General features: G+C 32.6%; 3 protein-coding genes and 1 pseudogene across 3 annotated transcripts; all 4 read left to right on the top strand.

Annotated features, from left to right (window-relative positions):
- The first annotated feature begins 1,290 nt into the window (after positions 1–1,290).
- On the top strand, positions 1,291–2,565 carry LOC130508625 (uncharacterized). The gene has a single exon (XM_057004219.1). The coding sequence runs from the start codon at positions 1,291–1,293 to the stop codon at positions 2,563–2,565; it is 1,275 nt and encodes a 424-aa protein (XP_056860199.1).
- Positions 2,566–5,365: 2,800 nt separating this feature from the next.
- Positions 5,366–7,507, top strand: LOC108838298 (cytochrome P450 81F2). The gene is made up of 3 exons (XM_018611253.2): positions 5,366–6,020; positions 6,252–6,539; positions 6,633–7,507. Exons 1-3 carry the CDS (start codon positions 5,439–5,441, stop codon positions 7,242–7,244), a joined length of 1,482 nt encoding a protein of 493 aa, XP_018466755.2. The 5' UTR covers positions 5,366–5,438; the 3' UTR covers positions 7,245–7,507.
- Positions 7,508–13,256: 5,749 nt separating this feature from the next.
- On the top strand, positions 13,257–14,131 carry LOC108837580 (uncharacterized; annotated as a pseudogene).
- A 2,248-nt stretch (positions 14,132–16,379) lies between these two features.
- Positions 16,380–18,226, top strand: LOC108841353 (ankyrin repeat-containing protein BDA1-like). The gene is made up of 2 exons (XM_056993726.1): positions 16,380–17,086; positions 17,350–18,226. The coding sequence occupies exons 1-2, from the start codon at positions 16,400–16,402 to the stop codon at positions 18,088–18,090; spliced, it is 1,428 nt and encodes a 475-aa protein (XP_056849706.1). The 5' UTR covers positions 16,380–16,399; the 3' UTR covers positions 18,091–18,226.
- Positions 18,227–18,969: the final 743 nt, after the last annotated feature.

The following is an 18,969-nucleotide window of genomic DNA, read 5'->3' as shown; positions in this document are numbered from 1 at the left end:
TACTCATATGGACACCAGTGGACCGTGCTGTTCGTCGCAAATGGACACCAGTGGACCGTGTTGTTCAATCAATGAAATATGTTATCTTTAAAGTTTAAAATTAAGTGTTATTAATGTCTGTTCTTATATGCCATAATTATGTGAAAATTATGTGATATTAATCTCTGTTGTTTTCTGCAGGTAAAGATACAAATGGGGCTTCACAGCTATAGCCAGCCATCGGAGTCAGAGGATATCTTTGGGAATGATACCCACAGTGGGTACAGCGAGACGGAGGATCTCATTAGACGTGACCAAGCTGAGTTAAGCTTATCTCGTGAACCGGTGGTGTACCCTCCACAACCTGAGGTGGAGTTCGGCTTCCCGCAGAGTTGCTACTGTGGAGGTCAGCCACACCTTGCAACCTCTACCAGCAGGAACGATCCAGGTTATATTGATACCAGCAGAGTTGAACGTGTTTGTGTTCTGCAGAGAGTTGTCTCATTGTTTTGTGTTAATGCGTCTGTGATACAGGGCGGAGATATTACACTTGCGCAAATGTAGACGACGGGGACTGTCATGTGTTTAAATGGTGGGATGTGGCCGTGATGGAAGAGATGAGAGCAAGAGATCTCCACGTGCATCAGCTGGCCGAAAAGGTTGAAAACCTTACTCTTTTTAGTGACTATGAGACTGAGCAGAAGCTCCTGAGCCTAGAGAAGGTTGTTGGTGATTTAGCTAAGGAGAAATCAAGGTTCACTTTTGAGTACTTTGTGGCTTTACTGGTTCTGGTGGCAGTTTTACTAGGCATGCTGGTTATGTTGACTTAATGTTGTTATGTTTTTCTAGGCTTGATGCAATGTCTTTGTGGCTTGTAATGATGTTTTAACTTTGTGGCTTTATGTTTATGTAATGTTTGATGTAATCGGATGTTGAAAAATGTTTATGGTTAAGTAATGTTTTATGTTTATGAAAATTGTTTATGTGAACTAATTGGTCACAAGATGTGAATAATTATGTGACACTGCTTGGTCACAAGGCAACATTGGTCACAAGACAACATTGGTCACAAGACAACATAAAATGTATCACAAGATGTACTTTCAAATAATGCAGGAAATTTTGTCAGCATATATCATGTGAATTGTTTCTTTATCACATGAAAAAGTCACAAGATTAAATCAATTGCAACTATAGTATCACGGGAGAAGAAATGCACTTCTTTAAATAACCTTCTTCTCTCAATTGCAAAATGCACTTGCTCACTCCTTTCCTATTTCCAATAATTTTTATCTCTTTCAAAAATTGTCGATGGCTTCTTCTTCTCATTATCATTACCACAGAGAAGATAATGATCAATTAGATTCCATGTTTGATGATTTATCTGAAGAAGACGGTGATATTTTTCCAGAACCTAAAGAGCGCAAGAAACGAATTTTTATCGAGAGAAACCGGGAAGAAGGCGCCACCAAACTCTGGAATGATTATTTTAGTGCAACTCCAACATACGGGCATCGTTTATTTCGGCGACGGTTTCGAATGAACAAACCGTTGTTCATGCGTATTGTCAATCGTCTCTCTACCGAAGTACCATATTTTCGCCCAACACAAGATGCAACCGGGCGATCTGGTCTAACTCCGCTCCAAAAATGTACTGCAGCAATTCGTCAATTGGCATACGGTGGTGGGGCTGATACAGTTGACGAGTATGTACGACTAGGTGAAACAACTGCTGCAAAATGTTTGCACCGTTTTGCTGCAGGAATAATCCACTTGTTTGGAGATCAATATCTAAGACGCCCTACACCGGAGGATCTTCAAAGACTACTCTTTGAAGGAGAAGAACGTGGCTTTCCGGGGATGATTGGAAGCATCGATTGTATGCATTGGGAGTGGAAGAATTGTCCTTCCGCTTGGAAAGGAATGTATTCACGAGGAACCGGAAAACCAACACTTGTATTGGAGGCGGTAGCTTCATATGACCTCTGGATATGGCACGCGTTTTTTGGAGCTCCAGGTACAATGAACGACCTTAATATTCTTGATCGCTCACCTGTTTTTGATGACATTATTAACGGAATAGCTCCGCAAGTCAACTTCAACGTCAACGGAAGAGAGTATCACTTGGCTTACTATCTCACAGATGGTATTTATCCACAATGGGCGACTTTTATTCAATCTATCCGACTTCCACAGGGTGAGAAAAATAAACTATTTGCTAAAAGGCAAGAATCAGTCCGAAAGGATGTTGAGCGTGCCTTTGGAGTCCTGCAAGCTAGATTCGCCGTTGTTAAAAATCCATCTAAATTATGGGAAAAAGAAAAAATAAAAAATATAATGAAAGCTTGCATCATACTCCACAATATGATTGTCGAAAATGAACGAGGTTCATACAGTCTGCGTAACATTTCCGAATTTATTGACGGAGAAGGAGAAGGTGCATATTCCGTCGGTCTAGATGATACACTACGCAATACAATTGATGCTCGAAGAAGGATTCAGGATACACCAACAAATCATCGATTAAAAGCTGATTTGATTGAAAATATATGGGCTAAATTTGGACATCTTCCAAATAACATATAAATTATTAAGTTTCTATAAATTGAATAAAATGTTTGTTTCCTTTTTTTTTGTGTTTGTGATGTTTTTTTTTTTTCTAATTTGTTGTAATTTGTTTTTTTTTTTTGCAACTTTTGTTATTTGTTTAAGTTATATTTTAATGTTAAATTTGGGTTTTATATGTTTTATATATAACTTCTCTTTCATATATCATTATTTACTAAAATAAACACTTATATTATTAAGGGCCAAATAAATTCCCTACCAATAATCAATGTCTTTAAAAAGTGCCCTTAACTAATTCCCTTAACCCAACTTTAATAATTAAATATGTCTTAGGCCCAAAGATTTGGGACACCAATATAGATGCTCTTACATATACGTGAATCGGACGTACGTACAGTTTGAATTGTTTACACTATTAAATATTATATATATGTACACTTGACTAAAAGGCACGTACTCTATTCTATTTCTTTTTTTTAACTTTATGTAATAATATATATACTCTATTCTACTAGTTTTGTCAACTTTATGTATAAATATATATTATCTCGAAGTATTCTTTAATAAATTCATAATATAAGACTAGATTATTATCTAGCAATCTAGATTAATATTTATTAAATTAATTTTATCTATCTTATACTAGATTATTATAAATATTAAAATTATATAAGACAATAAGATAATTTTACAAAAAAAAAATATAATTTAATTAATTATAAAATTTTATATACATTCCTAATATATTATATTAAATATAAATCCAATATAATTTTCTTTATTTAAGTTAAATTTTATATGTCTATATTTAATTACTGAATCAATAATTTTAAATAATATTTTCTGGATATGCATTCAAATTTATAAAGAGCTGCATACAAGACAATCGAGTATATATAATTCTCTATTTTATAAATTATCACATCGTTTTCAACTTGGTAATCAACATTAACATTAATTATAATTTCTATAGTAAACTTTTGTATATTATAAATTTCTAACATGAATATATATATATATATATATATATATATATATATATTCCAACATGCTTATAAACATTTATTTATCTTGATAAATAACATTTCATTTATAATTTCAAATTGTTATTAATGAAGAAAAATTGAAATTATAAATTAGTATAGATTTATTACAATTTCTATAAATTAATAATGTTGTAAATAAATATTATAATAGAATTGTGCTGTAATTCTGATCTATATCAGAGATCTCCATTTAAAAGAGATTATTTACGCTTTGAATGTGTATTATCAAACATGAAAAGAAATGAACATTCGTCGACACCTTCGATCCAACAATCATTATTGCACCTTAAACTCAATGAGCAGCCACGTTTGAGAAGTCATGTAAGGGAAATAACGTTTTTGAAAAAACAAGTGCAAGGGAAATAGCTTTGCAATTAATATCTCTAAGGAAACAAATGGCAGTGTAATTATCTAATGCAAGTGGTCATGAATGTGGATGATACATTCGTATTTGAAACCTGAATTAATATCACATATTTGGTTTTATGATCTCCTTAATTATAGCCTGGATCTAACCAAGGTGGATGATACATACGTATCTATCTTATTAAAACAGAAATACATATATAGAAATACTCTTAGTTTTCAAATTTAATTATATTTTCATGCCACTGAGAATTAAATTGAGTTTCCTATTTAAATATTTGTTTTTTTCTGTTAGATTAATGTGTTTCTTTTTCTTTCCTATTTTAATGATTATTTTTTTCAGTTAAATTAATGTGTTTTTTCTTTCCTATTTTAATGTTTATCTTTTTATTTAGATTAATGTATTTTTTTAATTTTTCAACAATTAATGATATTTTAAAGTTGTCTTTTTGTCAACTTAAAATTGTCTAAACTATTTCAAAATATAAAAAATAGTCAAAAGTAAACATATAAAGTAGATAAATAATAATCAAACACCAAAAATATTTAAAATATATATTTATTCTCCATCCAAATATTGAAGTTCAACCTGTTTTTTAATTTTTAATTTAGGTATTTTGGCTTACATTACTCAAATTTATATGTTTTGAGAAATTTAAAGTATATATAAATTTTGAAAATTTTAAAATAATTCAAACGGGTTATTTGTATGCGAACCAAACCCACAAATACCCGAATCAAATTAAAACCAAAATTTATAAATATTTAAATGTTGTTGAAATCTTTAAACTCGGGAATCTCAAACCCAATAGATTTTAACCGAACAGTGAGTATCCAAATACACATCCGTAACATAGTCAATGTAAAATGATCAAGTATTACAAATACATCATTTAGTATAAATAAATAAAAACTAAAATAGAAAATTAATACCCGTGCGGTCGCACGGATCAATATCTAGTTTTTGTTTTATTTCAGACGGCATTCTGTAACTATCATTTGCTCAAAATTTCTAAGTAGCTGAGGCCAGCTATCAATAATACTGCGTTGATAAGTATAAATCATTTTTGTTTTGAACTGATAATCTTAAATAGTCACTCTTAAAACCACTAAACAACCGTGTACATATATCAAAGTATCCAAAACCAAACATATATTGAAATTTCCAAGGAAAATTCATTTCACCATTTTCAAATGGACCGCCATAATGAACCAAATAGTATTATATTAACCCGTCAAGGTCAAAGAAAAGTCGTATGAAACAAGTATCCCTAAAAAAGCTTGACGCTGGATGCAATGCTTCAAAAACTCCAATAGTCAACGTTCAAAACATGCACCCTTTACTTAAGTTTGTGTCCTTACTTGTGTCATAAACCCCGTCTCTCTATATATAGGCACTACACATAGGCCATCAACATTTATAACTTGAACTTCTTTGAGCTAAGAAAATAAAACAAAACAAAACGAAAACACACAAAAATGGATAACGTTTGGATTCTATTGCCACTCGTATTGCTTATACTAGCCTACAAACTCTTATTCTCATCCAAAACACAGCGTTTCAATCTCCCACCAGGACCAACTCCGTTTCCCATTGTCGGCAATCTCCACCTCGTGAAGCCGCCTGTACACCGTCTCTTCCGCCGCTTCGCAGAAAAATACGGTGACATCTTCTCCCTCCGCTACGGCTCTCGCCAAGTCGTCGTGATCTCTTCTTTACCCCTTGTCAAAGAATGCTTCACTGGTGACAATGACGTCATTTTAACAAACCGACCGCATTTTCTGACGGCCAAGTACGTCGCCTACGACTACACTACCATCGGAACCGCACCTTACGGCGACCACTGGCGTAATCTCCGCCGTATATGCTCTCTTGAGATCCTTTCTTCTAACCGCCTCACCGGGTTCCTCTCCATTCGTAGTGACGAGATACGACGGTTGCTCACGAAACTCTCACGTGACTATAATGGCCGTATCGTTGAACTTGAACCTCTTCTTGCAGATTTGACGTTCAATAACATTGTCCGTATGGTTACAGGGCGACGCTACTACGGAGACCAGGTTCGTTTCATTTATTATATGAATATAGATAGTAATTAATCAACGTTTAAAGATTCACTAATCATTTACAGTAAGAAATATTAGTGTTCTTGTTGGAAAATATTTAATGTTTTACCTACCAAAATTGACCTATTATGTAATTTGTCTATTACTTTTTATACACTATTAAATCATTCGATCTATGTGAATTATCAGACTAAATTATTTGTCTTAAATGATTATATCTTAAAGGTTCATAACAAGGAAGAAGCGAGTCTATTCAAGAAACTAGTGACGCAGATCAACGACAATAGTGGTGCGAGCCATCCAGGAGATTATCTACCGATTCTTAAAGTGTTCGGACACAGCTATGAGAAGAAAGTGAAAGCACTCGGCGAAGCCATGGACACTTTCTTGCAGCGTCTGTTGGACGATTGCCGAAGAGATGGAGAGAGCAACACAATGCTTAGTCATTTGTTGTCTTTACAACAAGACCAACCCAAGTATTATAGTGATGTCATCATCAAAGGCCTCATGCTTGTAAGTACACTTTATAATCCATCTCTCTTTTACAATTTATATTTGCAAAAAAATATGCATAGATGAACTAACATATTTGAATTATAAATATAGAGCATGATGCTTGCGGGAACGGATACTGCAGCCGTGACGCTAGAATGGGCGATGGCAAATTTGTTGAAAAACCCTGAAGTGTTGAAGAAGGCAAAAACCGAGATAGATGATACGATTGGCCAAGAACGTTTGGTCAACGAGCCAGACATTGTGAATCTCCCTTATCTCCAAAACATAGTTCTCGAGACCTTCCGGTTGTGCCCGGCCGCACCACTTCTTGTACCACGTTCTCCTTCTGAAGATATCAAGATTGGAGGATACGACGTGCCGCGCGGTACGATCGTACTAGTGAACTCTTGGGCCATCCATAGAGACCCGAAGCTATGGGATGAACCTGAGAGGTTCATGCCAGAGCGGTTCGAAGATAAAGCAGCTGCAAACGCTAATAAGCTTATGATGTTTGGGAACGGACGAAGGACTTGTCCTGGTGCAGCTTTGGGGCAGAGGATGGTATCCCTAGCTTTAGGGTCGTTGATTCAATGCTTTGACTGGGAAAAGGTCAATGGTGAGAACATTGATATGACCGAGAATCCAGGAATGGCTATGCGTAAGCTCGTGCCATTACGAGCCATCTGCCATCAGCGTCCCATTATGACTAATGGCTTGGCTTAAGATGACACTATGTTTTATTAAATCTACTTGGTTCACTATTCGATGATTGCCGTGGTCCAAAAGTCTTTTCGGATTTATTTGATAGATTTTGAATTGTTTTCAAATATTTTGTGATTGTCTTGGTGATGAAAAATAATTATAAGAAAATGTAAGATTCGATGAACAATGTCGTAATTGCAAAATCAGATTCGAAGCACGACAATAGTTTGTTGATACTGTATTGGATAAAACAAAGGTTTGGAAATTAAATAAAGACCGTCTATGTTATTATTTGTCGAGAAAGGCATACATGAAGAATGTCGTAATATGTAAAAGAGAAAACAGAAAGTGATACATGAGAAATATGTAAAGGAGAAAGTCTCCCCTAAAAGATATTACGGCGGATTAAAGTCTTTTTCAAAACAAAGAACAAAAAAAAAGATATTACGGCGGCGGGTGTTCATATCCTTTGGCTAAAACTGTATGACAAAAGTGTAGTTTAGATATACTTTTGAAAAATATATCCGATGAGTTCATACTAAGGGTCCGAATGGAGCAGCGGGACAAGTGCAGTTCTCCCGCCATATGCAGTTCTCCCGCACTGCATTCACCATTCACCATTTTCTGTTTGTAAAAGCAGTTCAAGCGGGAGATCTGCATGCAGTTCAATATTTTTTGTCTTTTTGTGAAAAAAGCAGGAGATCTGCATGCAGATCTCATCCGCTAATATTTGATGGTGTTGATCTGCTTTTTTTTTTGTTTGGTCAATAAATAACTTTGTTACAACACATAACTTTAAAATATATTTATCTAGTCTTATAAATATAATATTTTTACTTTATTTTATTTACAACTTTAACAATACAAAATTATCATATTTTTACTTATTATTTTTTGTCATATAATTTTTACTTTTTAAAATAATCATTTTAATATAATACATATTTCAATATATTATGTATATCTATAGTAATATAGTTTAAATATGTATACTAATATAAGAGATGCGTATTTTGTATCACGCAAATATATAGTAATATAATTTAAATATGTATACTTATGAAGAGGAGATGTATATTTCATTTATATATTTAATTATGATATGTATTATGAAAATATATAGTAATATAATTGAAATATGAACAATATGGAAGAGATATATCATTAAATTTTTATTTTAAATTGTGACTTTATGAATTTAGTGCAATAATTTTTGTTATTTATGTACTATATTTATATATTATATACTTTGATATATTTTATTATAATCTTTTAAACATTTAATCTACTTTATTTGGACTTTTTTATTTAGAACTATAATAACTATTTGTTCTGAACTATAATAACTGTTTATTCTGATTGTTCCGCATTTCTTCTGCATATTCTGTTTGATCCGTTTGATCTGCACTTCTCCTGCTTGATCTGCTTGATCTACACTTCTCCTGCTTGATCCGTTTGATCCGCTTGATCTGCACTGCTTGAATCGCTTTTACCATTCGAAGCCTTAGTATTAACTAATGTATATCGTATTCTTGTACATTGGTTAATCATTATATGTCAGGATCAAGATACAGTAAGTTTGATTACCAACTTGAAAATTTATATGATATTTTCAATTATTGCTTAGCTATTATTTGAAACTTTCAATTCATTGCTTAGTTTTTTAAATTAAATTTCTCTCTATGGTATGACTAATTCATAACCAAAGAATTTACAAGTTGAACATTAACAAAATATATTTTACAGCTTTGTAATATGTATTTTTGTCATCATGTTGATTATATTGTTTGCAAGAAATTAAAAACTCTTTTCATTATCAATTATGTACTCTGAGTTTACGATACATTAGCGATGTATCTAATAGAAAAATATAAAACAATATATGTTATTTTCGTTTCAATTTAATTATCATTCACGTTTATGCATATAAATTAATAAAACATGTGATTTTGTATATTTTCAAATATTAACTATAATTATCGATGCACCTAACCATATTTGAACAAACAAAAAGTAAATTGAAAAATCTTATTAATAAATTTTTACATTAAAATTTTAAAATGATACTTATTGAAACAATTTTTTTTTCTACAACCACAATTACACTGAAACAGAGTGAGTATTTTTTAAGAATGTGTACTGATATCAGTTGTGAGCATTGACCTCACAAGTGTAGTTAGATAAGAACAGTGAACACCACGGGTAAATTTCTAAAAAAGTTTAAAAGGCATAAAAGAAAAACATGCAGAAAAGCATAAAAGAGAGACATGTAAAAGAAAGAGCCTCTCCTAATAAATACAACAACATTTTTTTTATCTCTACTTTATTTTTATTATTAAATAGAATTTGAAATAAAAATAATTTTATTCTATCTATTTTTCACTACATAATATAGTGAAACTAAATTTATTTTATAAACGAAGTAATGCATTTTTTATTATTCTATTTTTGTTCTAAAATAGAATAGGTTGGAGTAAATCTCATTCCACTATAAAATTTATATATTTTAAAAAAAAATTCATAATAAAGTCCGATCACAATAACCGAATTGATTATCTTTATGCATTAGGATACTAGATTACCTAGTATAAAACATTGAAAAATCATCAAAAACCTTCCTTTTTTTTCTATTTCAATTTCTGGATTACTATATGATGATTTTACAACTTTTCATATATAGAAATAGAAAGAAATAGACTAGAAACGATATTTGCTATGTTAATGACACCAAAAAAATATTAAATAAATAGAATTGAGAAATGAAATTGAGATATAGATGAAATATAATGAAATAAAACCGTTTTGAAGTTTCCTATGAAATGAAGCATTGGATATACTCTAAAATAGATAACGTATTTTAATTTAAATTTAATTGGATATACAATTTTCCCAAACTCTTGATTCAATAAGATGGAGACAAAATTTCATAATAATATATCCGATGAGAGTCAAAAGTTATCAATATTTTGACTAAGTATATCTTATAATGTCATGATCAAAATACTGAAAGTTTGATTACGAACTTGAATTTTGTTATGATATTTCTTTTACTGCTTATTTTAAAATTAAACCTTTCAATTTATTGCTTTATTTTAACTTTAATTATCTGTATGCTATGACCAGTTCATAAAACAGAGAATTCACAAGTTGAACATTGACAAAATATATAACTACAACAGTACAACGTTAAATACTATAGATTTGTCACTTCTTGACTAAATTGTTTGCAAGAAAGCAAAATCCCTTATTGTTACGTACTAACTATGTTTTCTACATACAACAGCGACGTATCAGTTTCACAAAAGTAAAATCGAAAACAATGAAAACAATTTGGTAGTCGGAGTATTTGGCTGGTCAATGACTCGCAAAGGTTCTCAAAGACCGTTACGAGCATGCTGCAGCTGCGGCAAACTCTACAGCTCTATTTCTGTTACAGCATTGGGAATGGAAAAACAGCCTTGTTTTGGTTTGATTATTGGACAGAGTGGGTCCACTCCATCTTCTCTTTGGCCAATCTCGACCTAGAGACCTTTCGATTTCAATTACCACAACTGTCTCTCGAGAGGATTGTGCAATGGTCACTGGAATTGACCTCCTCTAAGGTCAGAATATGCAGAAACGCTTCAAGTACGTAGTGTTAGTGTTATCGTATGCCTACCCCCAGCGAAGAAAATGGGAATGATGTCTACTTGTGGAGAAATCGCCAAGGTGGTTTTTGAAGTTCATTTCTCTCAAGTGTTACTTGGAAACGCACTCGAACTCCATCTCCTACTGTTCCGTGGCATTCTGTTGTTTGGTTCCGAAGGGAAATCTCTTGTTGCTCTTTCATTACTTGGACAGCTTATCTTGGAAGGCTTCCTACACGGAATCGCTTGTTATCTTGGGGTATGTTGGTGCAACCAGATTGTGTTCTATGTTATAATGCTCTTGAATCTCATACGCATTTTTTTGTGTCAATCGTCACCCTCGCTGCACAATTACATGGACCTCATGCAGCTCTTGCGATTATAGTGATGAAGCTGCTCAACCAGGTTATCACCTACAACCTCTGGCACGAACGGAATGCCCGCATCTTTCAAGAATACTCAACTCTCTCAGGACGTATTCTTCAGGCTGGTCGATCGGAGCATGAGAGTAGGTTGCTTTCTCTTCCCTTAGTGACTGCTGCCTCTCATTTTTTACTTGAGCTTTATTTTTGGTTTGTCACCCCTTATAGTTAAGGATTATCCTCTCTTTCTACTCTCTTTGTAATAAGTTATGTTCGACAACAATGTTAAAATCCAAAACAATGTCCTTTTAAAAATGTTTATACAAAAATGGTTACAAAAACTGATTATCAACTTTGAGAAATGACCTCTGAGATGTTTGGTATGGAAACCAATATATGGGTAATCAGTTTGGCCCCAATACGGACTCGGGTTCGAATCCCGCTGACCACTGAGAAATTAACTTTTCGGCATTGCCAGGAACAGGAGAGCGACACGTGGACTGAAAACGTAAACTGTAAATATGTGACTAGTCTGGACCTGGAAACCAGGATACCTCTGTATAATCCAAAAAGAAATGGACTATTAAGTTAGATTCTTTAATCCGAGCTTGATTACGTTTTTTCTGATAGCACCTGAGTGTTAGATGTGGGAAAAAGTGCATATTTCAATATGAACTTTACGCGTCGTGCATATTCCTTCACGAACTTTGTAGTAGTGCGTATTCCACACTGAACTAAACAAATTTTTTAAAATACTATATGAACTTTATGCGTCGTGTCTATTCCTTCACGAATTTTATAGTAGTGCGTATTTCACATTGAACAAAACCAAAATCAAAAAATACTACATAGACTCTCAAAATCGTGCTTATTTCAATATTGAGTGTTAAATGTGTTAGTCATCCGTTAATGTATCAAAACAACATCATTTTGTATAAATTTGTGAAATTAAAAACTAAAAAATAAAAATTAAAAATAAAATACATTCTCAAAATTGTGCTTATATATATTGACTGTCAAAAGTAATAGTCATCATTGATTTTATCAAAAGACTATTTTGGATAAATTCTATGAAATTGTCCGTCATTTTTTAATTTTTTTATTTTACAAAAAAATTATCCAAAATGACGTTGTTTTAATAAATTAATGTATGACTTGACTAACACCTTTCACTTACTGACAAAGAAAGACTAACATCTTTGACGGTCAATATATATATAATCACGATTTTGAGCGTCAAAGATGTTCGTCTTTTTTTTGTCAGCAAATCAAAGGTGTAGTCATATATATATGTACATTAACCGTCAAAAGTGTTAGTATTTTTCTGTTTAGGAAATCAAAAGTGTTAGTCATACGTTAATTTATCAAAATAACGTCATTTTTGATAGATTTTATAAAAGATAAAAAATTACAAATTGACGGATAATTTCATAGAATTTATCCAAAATAAAATCTTTTGATAAATTAAAACATGACTAACACATTTGACAGTCAATATATAAGTACAATTTTGAGAGGTTTTTGGTAAATTAAATGATGACTATTACATTTGACAGTCAATATATATAAGCACAATTTTAAGAGTCTATATTTTATTTTGATTTTTAATTTCACAAAATTTATTCAAAATGACGTTGTTTTGATAAATTAACGGATGACTAACACATTTAACGTTCAATATTGAAATAAGCACAATTTTGAGAGTCTATGCAGTATTTTTTTATTTTTGTTTAGATCAATGTGAAATACGCACTACTAAAAAGTTCGTGAAGGAATAGACACGACGCATAAAGTTCATATAGTATTTTAAAAAATTTGTTTAGTTCAGTGTGGAATACGCACTGCTACAAAGTTCGTGAAGGAATAGGCACGACGCTTAAAGTTCATGTTGAAATAGACACTTTTTCCGTTAGATGTGATCAGATAAATTGTGTTTTTCCAAAAAAAAAAAGAGAAAAAATCAGATACTTTCTCATATGATGCTAACTTATTATTGAGCTAAGTTTGATATTATCTTGGATCAGATTCATTTTTGGTGTGCTCAGATGGGAGATGCTTTATTTCTCGATAGAATGCTTCTCCAGATTCGCTTGTCTTGCAAGTAATGACTTTGAGCTTTGTTTCTATAATTTGTGACACCATCACACAACCAATCATGAAAGTGTGTTTCTTTTTCCTTCTGTTGGAAAATTTTGCAAGGTACTACAGCGGTTACCCTCCCTAAGGAACTAGGGCCATCACGGTTTATCCATTTTACATCGGAAAGAGAGTTTGTCCAGCTGCTTCACCAGGGCTATCCAGTGGTTGTCGCATTCACCATAAGGTGTAACTTTAACTTCCCTCAAAAGTACGTTTCTTTTGATGTATTCAAACTCACATGCGTCTCTCATTCTTTATAACAAAAGTAACTACACACAACATCTTGACCGGATGCTTGAGGAAGCTGCTGCTGAGTTCTATCCCAACATCAAGTTTATGCGTGTGAGTTCCTACAACAATATACAAAGAATTGGTTGAAACTTTCAAAACCCACTAACTGTCCCAAGTATCCTGGATTCTGCATAACTCGCCAGAAAAGCGAATGCTCTTTCCTCTAATCTACCTGACCTGTCATGCTCTTTTGGTTTATATCGTAAAAATGAATATCACACAAATGCAGGCGGGTAATGAAGGAAAGGTCCAAGATCCAAATATCACCCGGTATTCTGTTAAAGTCGTACCTGTAAGTTAGAGCATTACACATTGTCCTTTCTGTTGCCTTTTGTGCCTTGTCTTTTGAAACAATGCCCGTATTATCCTATTGCAGAGTCTAAACATCGCTTTCTTGTTTGTCTCGTTTGGGCGGTATAACTATGATATGAGCCCCTATGGGTTCAGAGAGTTCTTCAAGCGCCAGGGGGTTCGTACTTCGGATCCTTAATGAAGCAACTTGAACGTGGTAAGTATTTGAAGCTTTTTAAGTCGAGAGCTTGCGTTTGCTTTTCAATTTTGCCGGTCTCGTTACGAGTAAACCGGTTTATTCAGATTACTTGGTGATAATTGCCATTTTCAACTATAGTAAATATAGTATGTCATATCTCATTAAAAATGTTTGATAGTAACCCATCCGACTGAATTTTCTTATCACTTGGGGGTTCCTTGCGAGTTCGGCCATTGCCCAAATCATAATGTCATTGCAGAAGTATTGATTCCCCCTAGAAGAATGTTCTGCGGACAAAGATGGTTACTGTCAAATCTTTTTTAATGAGAGATGGCTTACTACATTTACCATCAAGACCGCTTGATATGGTTTCTTGTGAGTTTGCCATATCCAAGTACAGTTTCTTCCTTCTCTGTTTTTCTGTAGATGCAGACCAATCATTTGTTAATAGAAAGTATCAAGATCTCTCACACTTCTCTCTCCCTGTCCTGGCGTCTAGACGAGTGAACCAGTCAAAAATCCAACCGATATAGGGGAAAAATCTGAACCACAACTTGATCTTTCTGTCTTAGAAAAAGTACAGATGTAGACCAATAATTTGTTCATAGAAATAGTATTCATACTTTTTCAAATGATTAATATGCAGACCTTGATCTTTCTTATTATAAACTCTTAATAAGATTATATATCTTATATCTTATAAATAATAAGTAATACTATATAATGTAAAAATAGATTAAGTTAATGATTAAAAATGTCAACATAATAAACATAAAACGGTTATATGTTCTTACTTTACAGATGGCTACATCAATATGGACTCAAGTTTGTAAGATAGTCATAAATCATGTGCATTGTTTTTTTGTCCAAATCTTAATATGAATGCTTATTCATACTTTTCAAATGAATTATAAACTGGCTCCATGTAAAAGCATTAACATTTCCAAGGAATAAACCAAATTTCTCAATTATTTCTTTATTACAAATCTATCTTTGTGTTGAAAATGTACTACACAACTTAACGAAATTTCGATGGATTGAATTTTAGTGTGACTTATTGAAATTAATTTTATGAAATTTTTTATTTAATGTGTATAAGGGATTGCTGCTATATGGAAATTTTGTATACACGTCAGATATTTTTTTGTGGGAAGCATTACTATGATGACACTGTAATCTATTTTTGTGAAAAATATTATGGTGATGACACATCGACAAGAATCATTCTCAACACTTCTCAATTAATATATAGAGAATGTTATAAATAAAATTAAATAAGGAATGTAATGTAATGTTTTATTTTCTCTTTCATCTATATAAAATCTAAAATGTATGTGCTAGAATTAATAAAATGCATTATTTTGTGCCCAATAGTTTTTGTAAGAGATGTTGAATATACGGTGTGTTTGTGAAGTATTAAAAGTAAGTAAATTTATTAGTTGAATAATAGTTAAAAATAATAATTTGTTAGAATTTTTCACAACATAGTATACAGTCTGTTGACTTGATATAACTTATTAAAATTAATAAGTGATGTTTATTCTTGATTTTGAATAAAATAAATTTTAGTTATGATTTCACAAAATTATTTTCTTATTCTTATATTTACAAGTGTTTGTTTATATGCTTCCAATGAACACACCTATTAATTTATTAAAAAATATAATTTTCGTTTCTATAGTATTTCGCTTTTTGTGCACCGGTTTCTGTATATCAGCTTCCGATTTTATGTAATCTAGATGCTTACACCATCTTAGGATCAGAGTGATAACCAGAGGCAAAGTCAAATGTGATATGAGGGGGGGTCACATGACCCATGTGATTTTTTTAAAACAAAAAAATTTACTTGTATTTCTAAAAAAATATGATGAATATAATTTATTAACCCCTGTAAAATATACTACTATTTGTTATCAATTTGATCCCTCGAAACATTTCTTCTGCCTCGCCACTGGTGACAACCTAACTAAATTTAATCTTAGAAAAATTCCGATCACTCATTAAGTGCTATTAATCCATCTAATTGCCAGAAAGTCTCAAGTCAACCAAATGACTTTGATTATTCTGTCACAAAGTGTTTGATGTGTAAAATGAGTGGTCGTCTGAGACCAAAATAATTGAAGTATTTCAATTTCAAAGTAGTTTTTTTTTTTGGTAAAAAAATTCAAAGTTGTTGACTGGAGACTTTCTGTTTTTTTTTAACTTAAGCGTACGCTTACAGAAGCCAAAAATAAAACAAAATAAACTGTGGAGCGAGAAGAAGCCTGAATGACTAGTGAAGCTATGTCGATTGTTGTGAATGTCACTAGCTTATCAAATGTGGTAGCTCAAGAAAAAAATCTGAATGGGAGTTCGAGTACGAGCACTCAAGATGAAAACATACATGAGAAAATTAAGAAGGCAGCTCAAGATGGGGATATAGAGAGACTCTACGAACTGATAGCAGAAGATCCAAACATTCTAGGTCACTTTGATGAAGTGCCTTTTTGCGAGACGCCACTACACATTGCAGCTGGAAAAGGAAAAACTCATTTTGCCATGGAACTAATGACCCTGAAACCGTCCCTTGCTTCAAAGCTAAACGTGTCAGGTTTCAGCCCCATGCATTTAGCGCTGCTGAACAACCATACCCGAATGGTGAGAGGTTTTGTAGCACTCGACAGCAGCTTAGTCAGGATCAAGGGAAGAGGAAGGGTTACTCCTTTGCATCACGTTGCTCGAATGGGTGATGCAGAGTTGTTGAGTGAGTTCTTGTTTGCTTGTCCTTCTTCCATTGAAGATCTAACGATTAAGTGTGAGACAGCTGTGCACGTTGCCGTGAAGAACCACCAGTTGATGGCATTTAAGGTTCTAATGGGGTGGCTCAAGAGAGTAAACAAGGAGGAAATCTTGGACTGGAAAGATGAAGATGGTAACACCGTCTTCCATATTGCTGCGTCTATAAATCATACTGAGGTAAAAAAAAATGTTTGTTGTTTTTTACCCAAGTTCTTGTTCATACATGATTGTTGGTTAAAACCTATAAAAAAATAGACAATTACAAAAACAATATCTATTTATTATAGTTATTTGATGTGTTTTTTAAATCTGTGGAAACACTAGAAATCTATTTTTGAGGAAGGAGGTAATATTTGTTTATGTCCTATATTCTTTATCATTTAGGATTTATTTATTTATTCTAGAGTTATATACGCTTGAGGTGTGTTCGAGTTTTGCAGGTGATAAAGTCACTGCGTAAAACCGTCAAATTAAAAGCCAAGAACTTGGATGGCAAAACTGCAATGGACATACTACAAAATTACCAATCTCCTTGCTTTCCTAAAGGAAGAAGACTTCTCCGCAGTGTTAAAGAAAGACTACTTTCTGGTTCCACAATGACTCTAGCAGAATATTTGAGAAAAAATCTAACGTTTATGGAGAAACGAAACAAATTCTTGGGGATGAGCAACTTGAGCTCAATTGGAGAGAGGTCTCTGAAGACTAGCAAACGAAACGATGCAATACTTATTGTTGCTGTACTGATAGTAACTGCTACTTACCAGGTAGGTTTCAGTCCTCCTGGTGGAGTTTGGCAGGAAAATTCCTCAAATTCTACCGCTCACAATGTTCACCACGCTGGACAGATGACTATGTCTTTTAACATGGCCTTATTTTTTCTTGCCTTCAACGGGGTTGCTTTCCTATCATCTCTATATGTGATCATGGTCCTCATAATTGGACTCCCGATGTGGAAGTTAATTTACTGTTCAGTGGCGGTCTTAAGTGTCGCTATGTTAGCATCATACGCTGCTATATTCCCGACTCGAGACGGCCAGTTGGAAGGGATATCAGCTATTATCTTTATCATGGCCTTCCGATTGACGATAGCAACCATGTTGTGTGCTACTTTCGTGGCCTTTACTATTGATAAATGTCGTCGGCACCGAGTGGACTTCCCGGCGAGCTGCTTCTCCTCATAGGATACTTTTTTTTGGGTGAGAATTCTTGTTTTGGTAATGTAAGGAAGAAGTGTCTACTGGTTTGTTTGGCCAGAAAAGAGAATTAGCTCTAGCCAATAAAAAAAATCTATCAAAAAGTGTGTGAACACTGTAAAAAGAAGAGTCATATACTAAGGATAAATTTGGGTTCTTAATCCACATCTAAAACCGTCTAACGGAAAAAAATGATCGGAGAATGAATAACAAAAAAACAATATTTAGGTTCTTGAAGATTGAACTATGTTTCTGTTTTTGGTTTTGTAAACAATTCGTATGGTATATGATAAACTGGGACATCTTTATACGACTGATCAGACCCTTAAGAATTTATTTTCCAAAATCCGAATAAGTTTGTATACATGTTTACCTTTTTCTATGTACGGATCTAAGATAATTATTTACATAATTATAAGAAACTCTAAACTTGTGTTTGCTTCAATATTATTATCTAGTAGTCTAGATTAATATTTATTAAATTAATTTTATTTATCTTATACTAGGTTATTATAACATTATATAAGAAAATAAGATAATTTTATAAACAAATATATAAATATATAATTTAATTAATTATAAAATTTTATATACATTCCTAATATATTAATTAAATATAGCTCCAATATAATTTTCTTTACTTAAAGTTAAATTTTATATGTCTATATTTAATTACTGAATCAATAATTTTAAATAATATTTTCTGGATATGCGTTCAAATTTATAAAAGAGCTTCATACAAGACAATCACGTATATATATAATTGTTATTTTATAAATTATCACATCGTTTTCAACTTGGTAATCAACATTAACATTAATTATACTTTTATAGTAAACCTTTGTATTTTATAAATTTCTAACATGA

Source organism: Raphanus sativus, chromosome 2, assembly GCF_000801105.2.
Source record: "Raphanus sativus cultivar WK10039 chromosome 2, ASM80110v3, whole genome shotgun sequence".
NCBI classification, from domain to species: Eukaryota; Viridiplantae; Streptophyta; class Magnoliopsida; order Brassicales; family Brassicaceae; genus Raphanus; species Raphanus sativus.
Note: the sequence above shows the minus strand (reverse complement) of the source record. Positions and strands in the feature narration are given on the sequence as shown.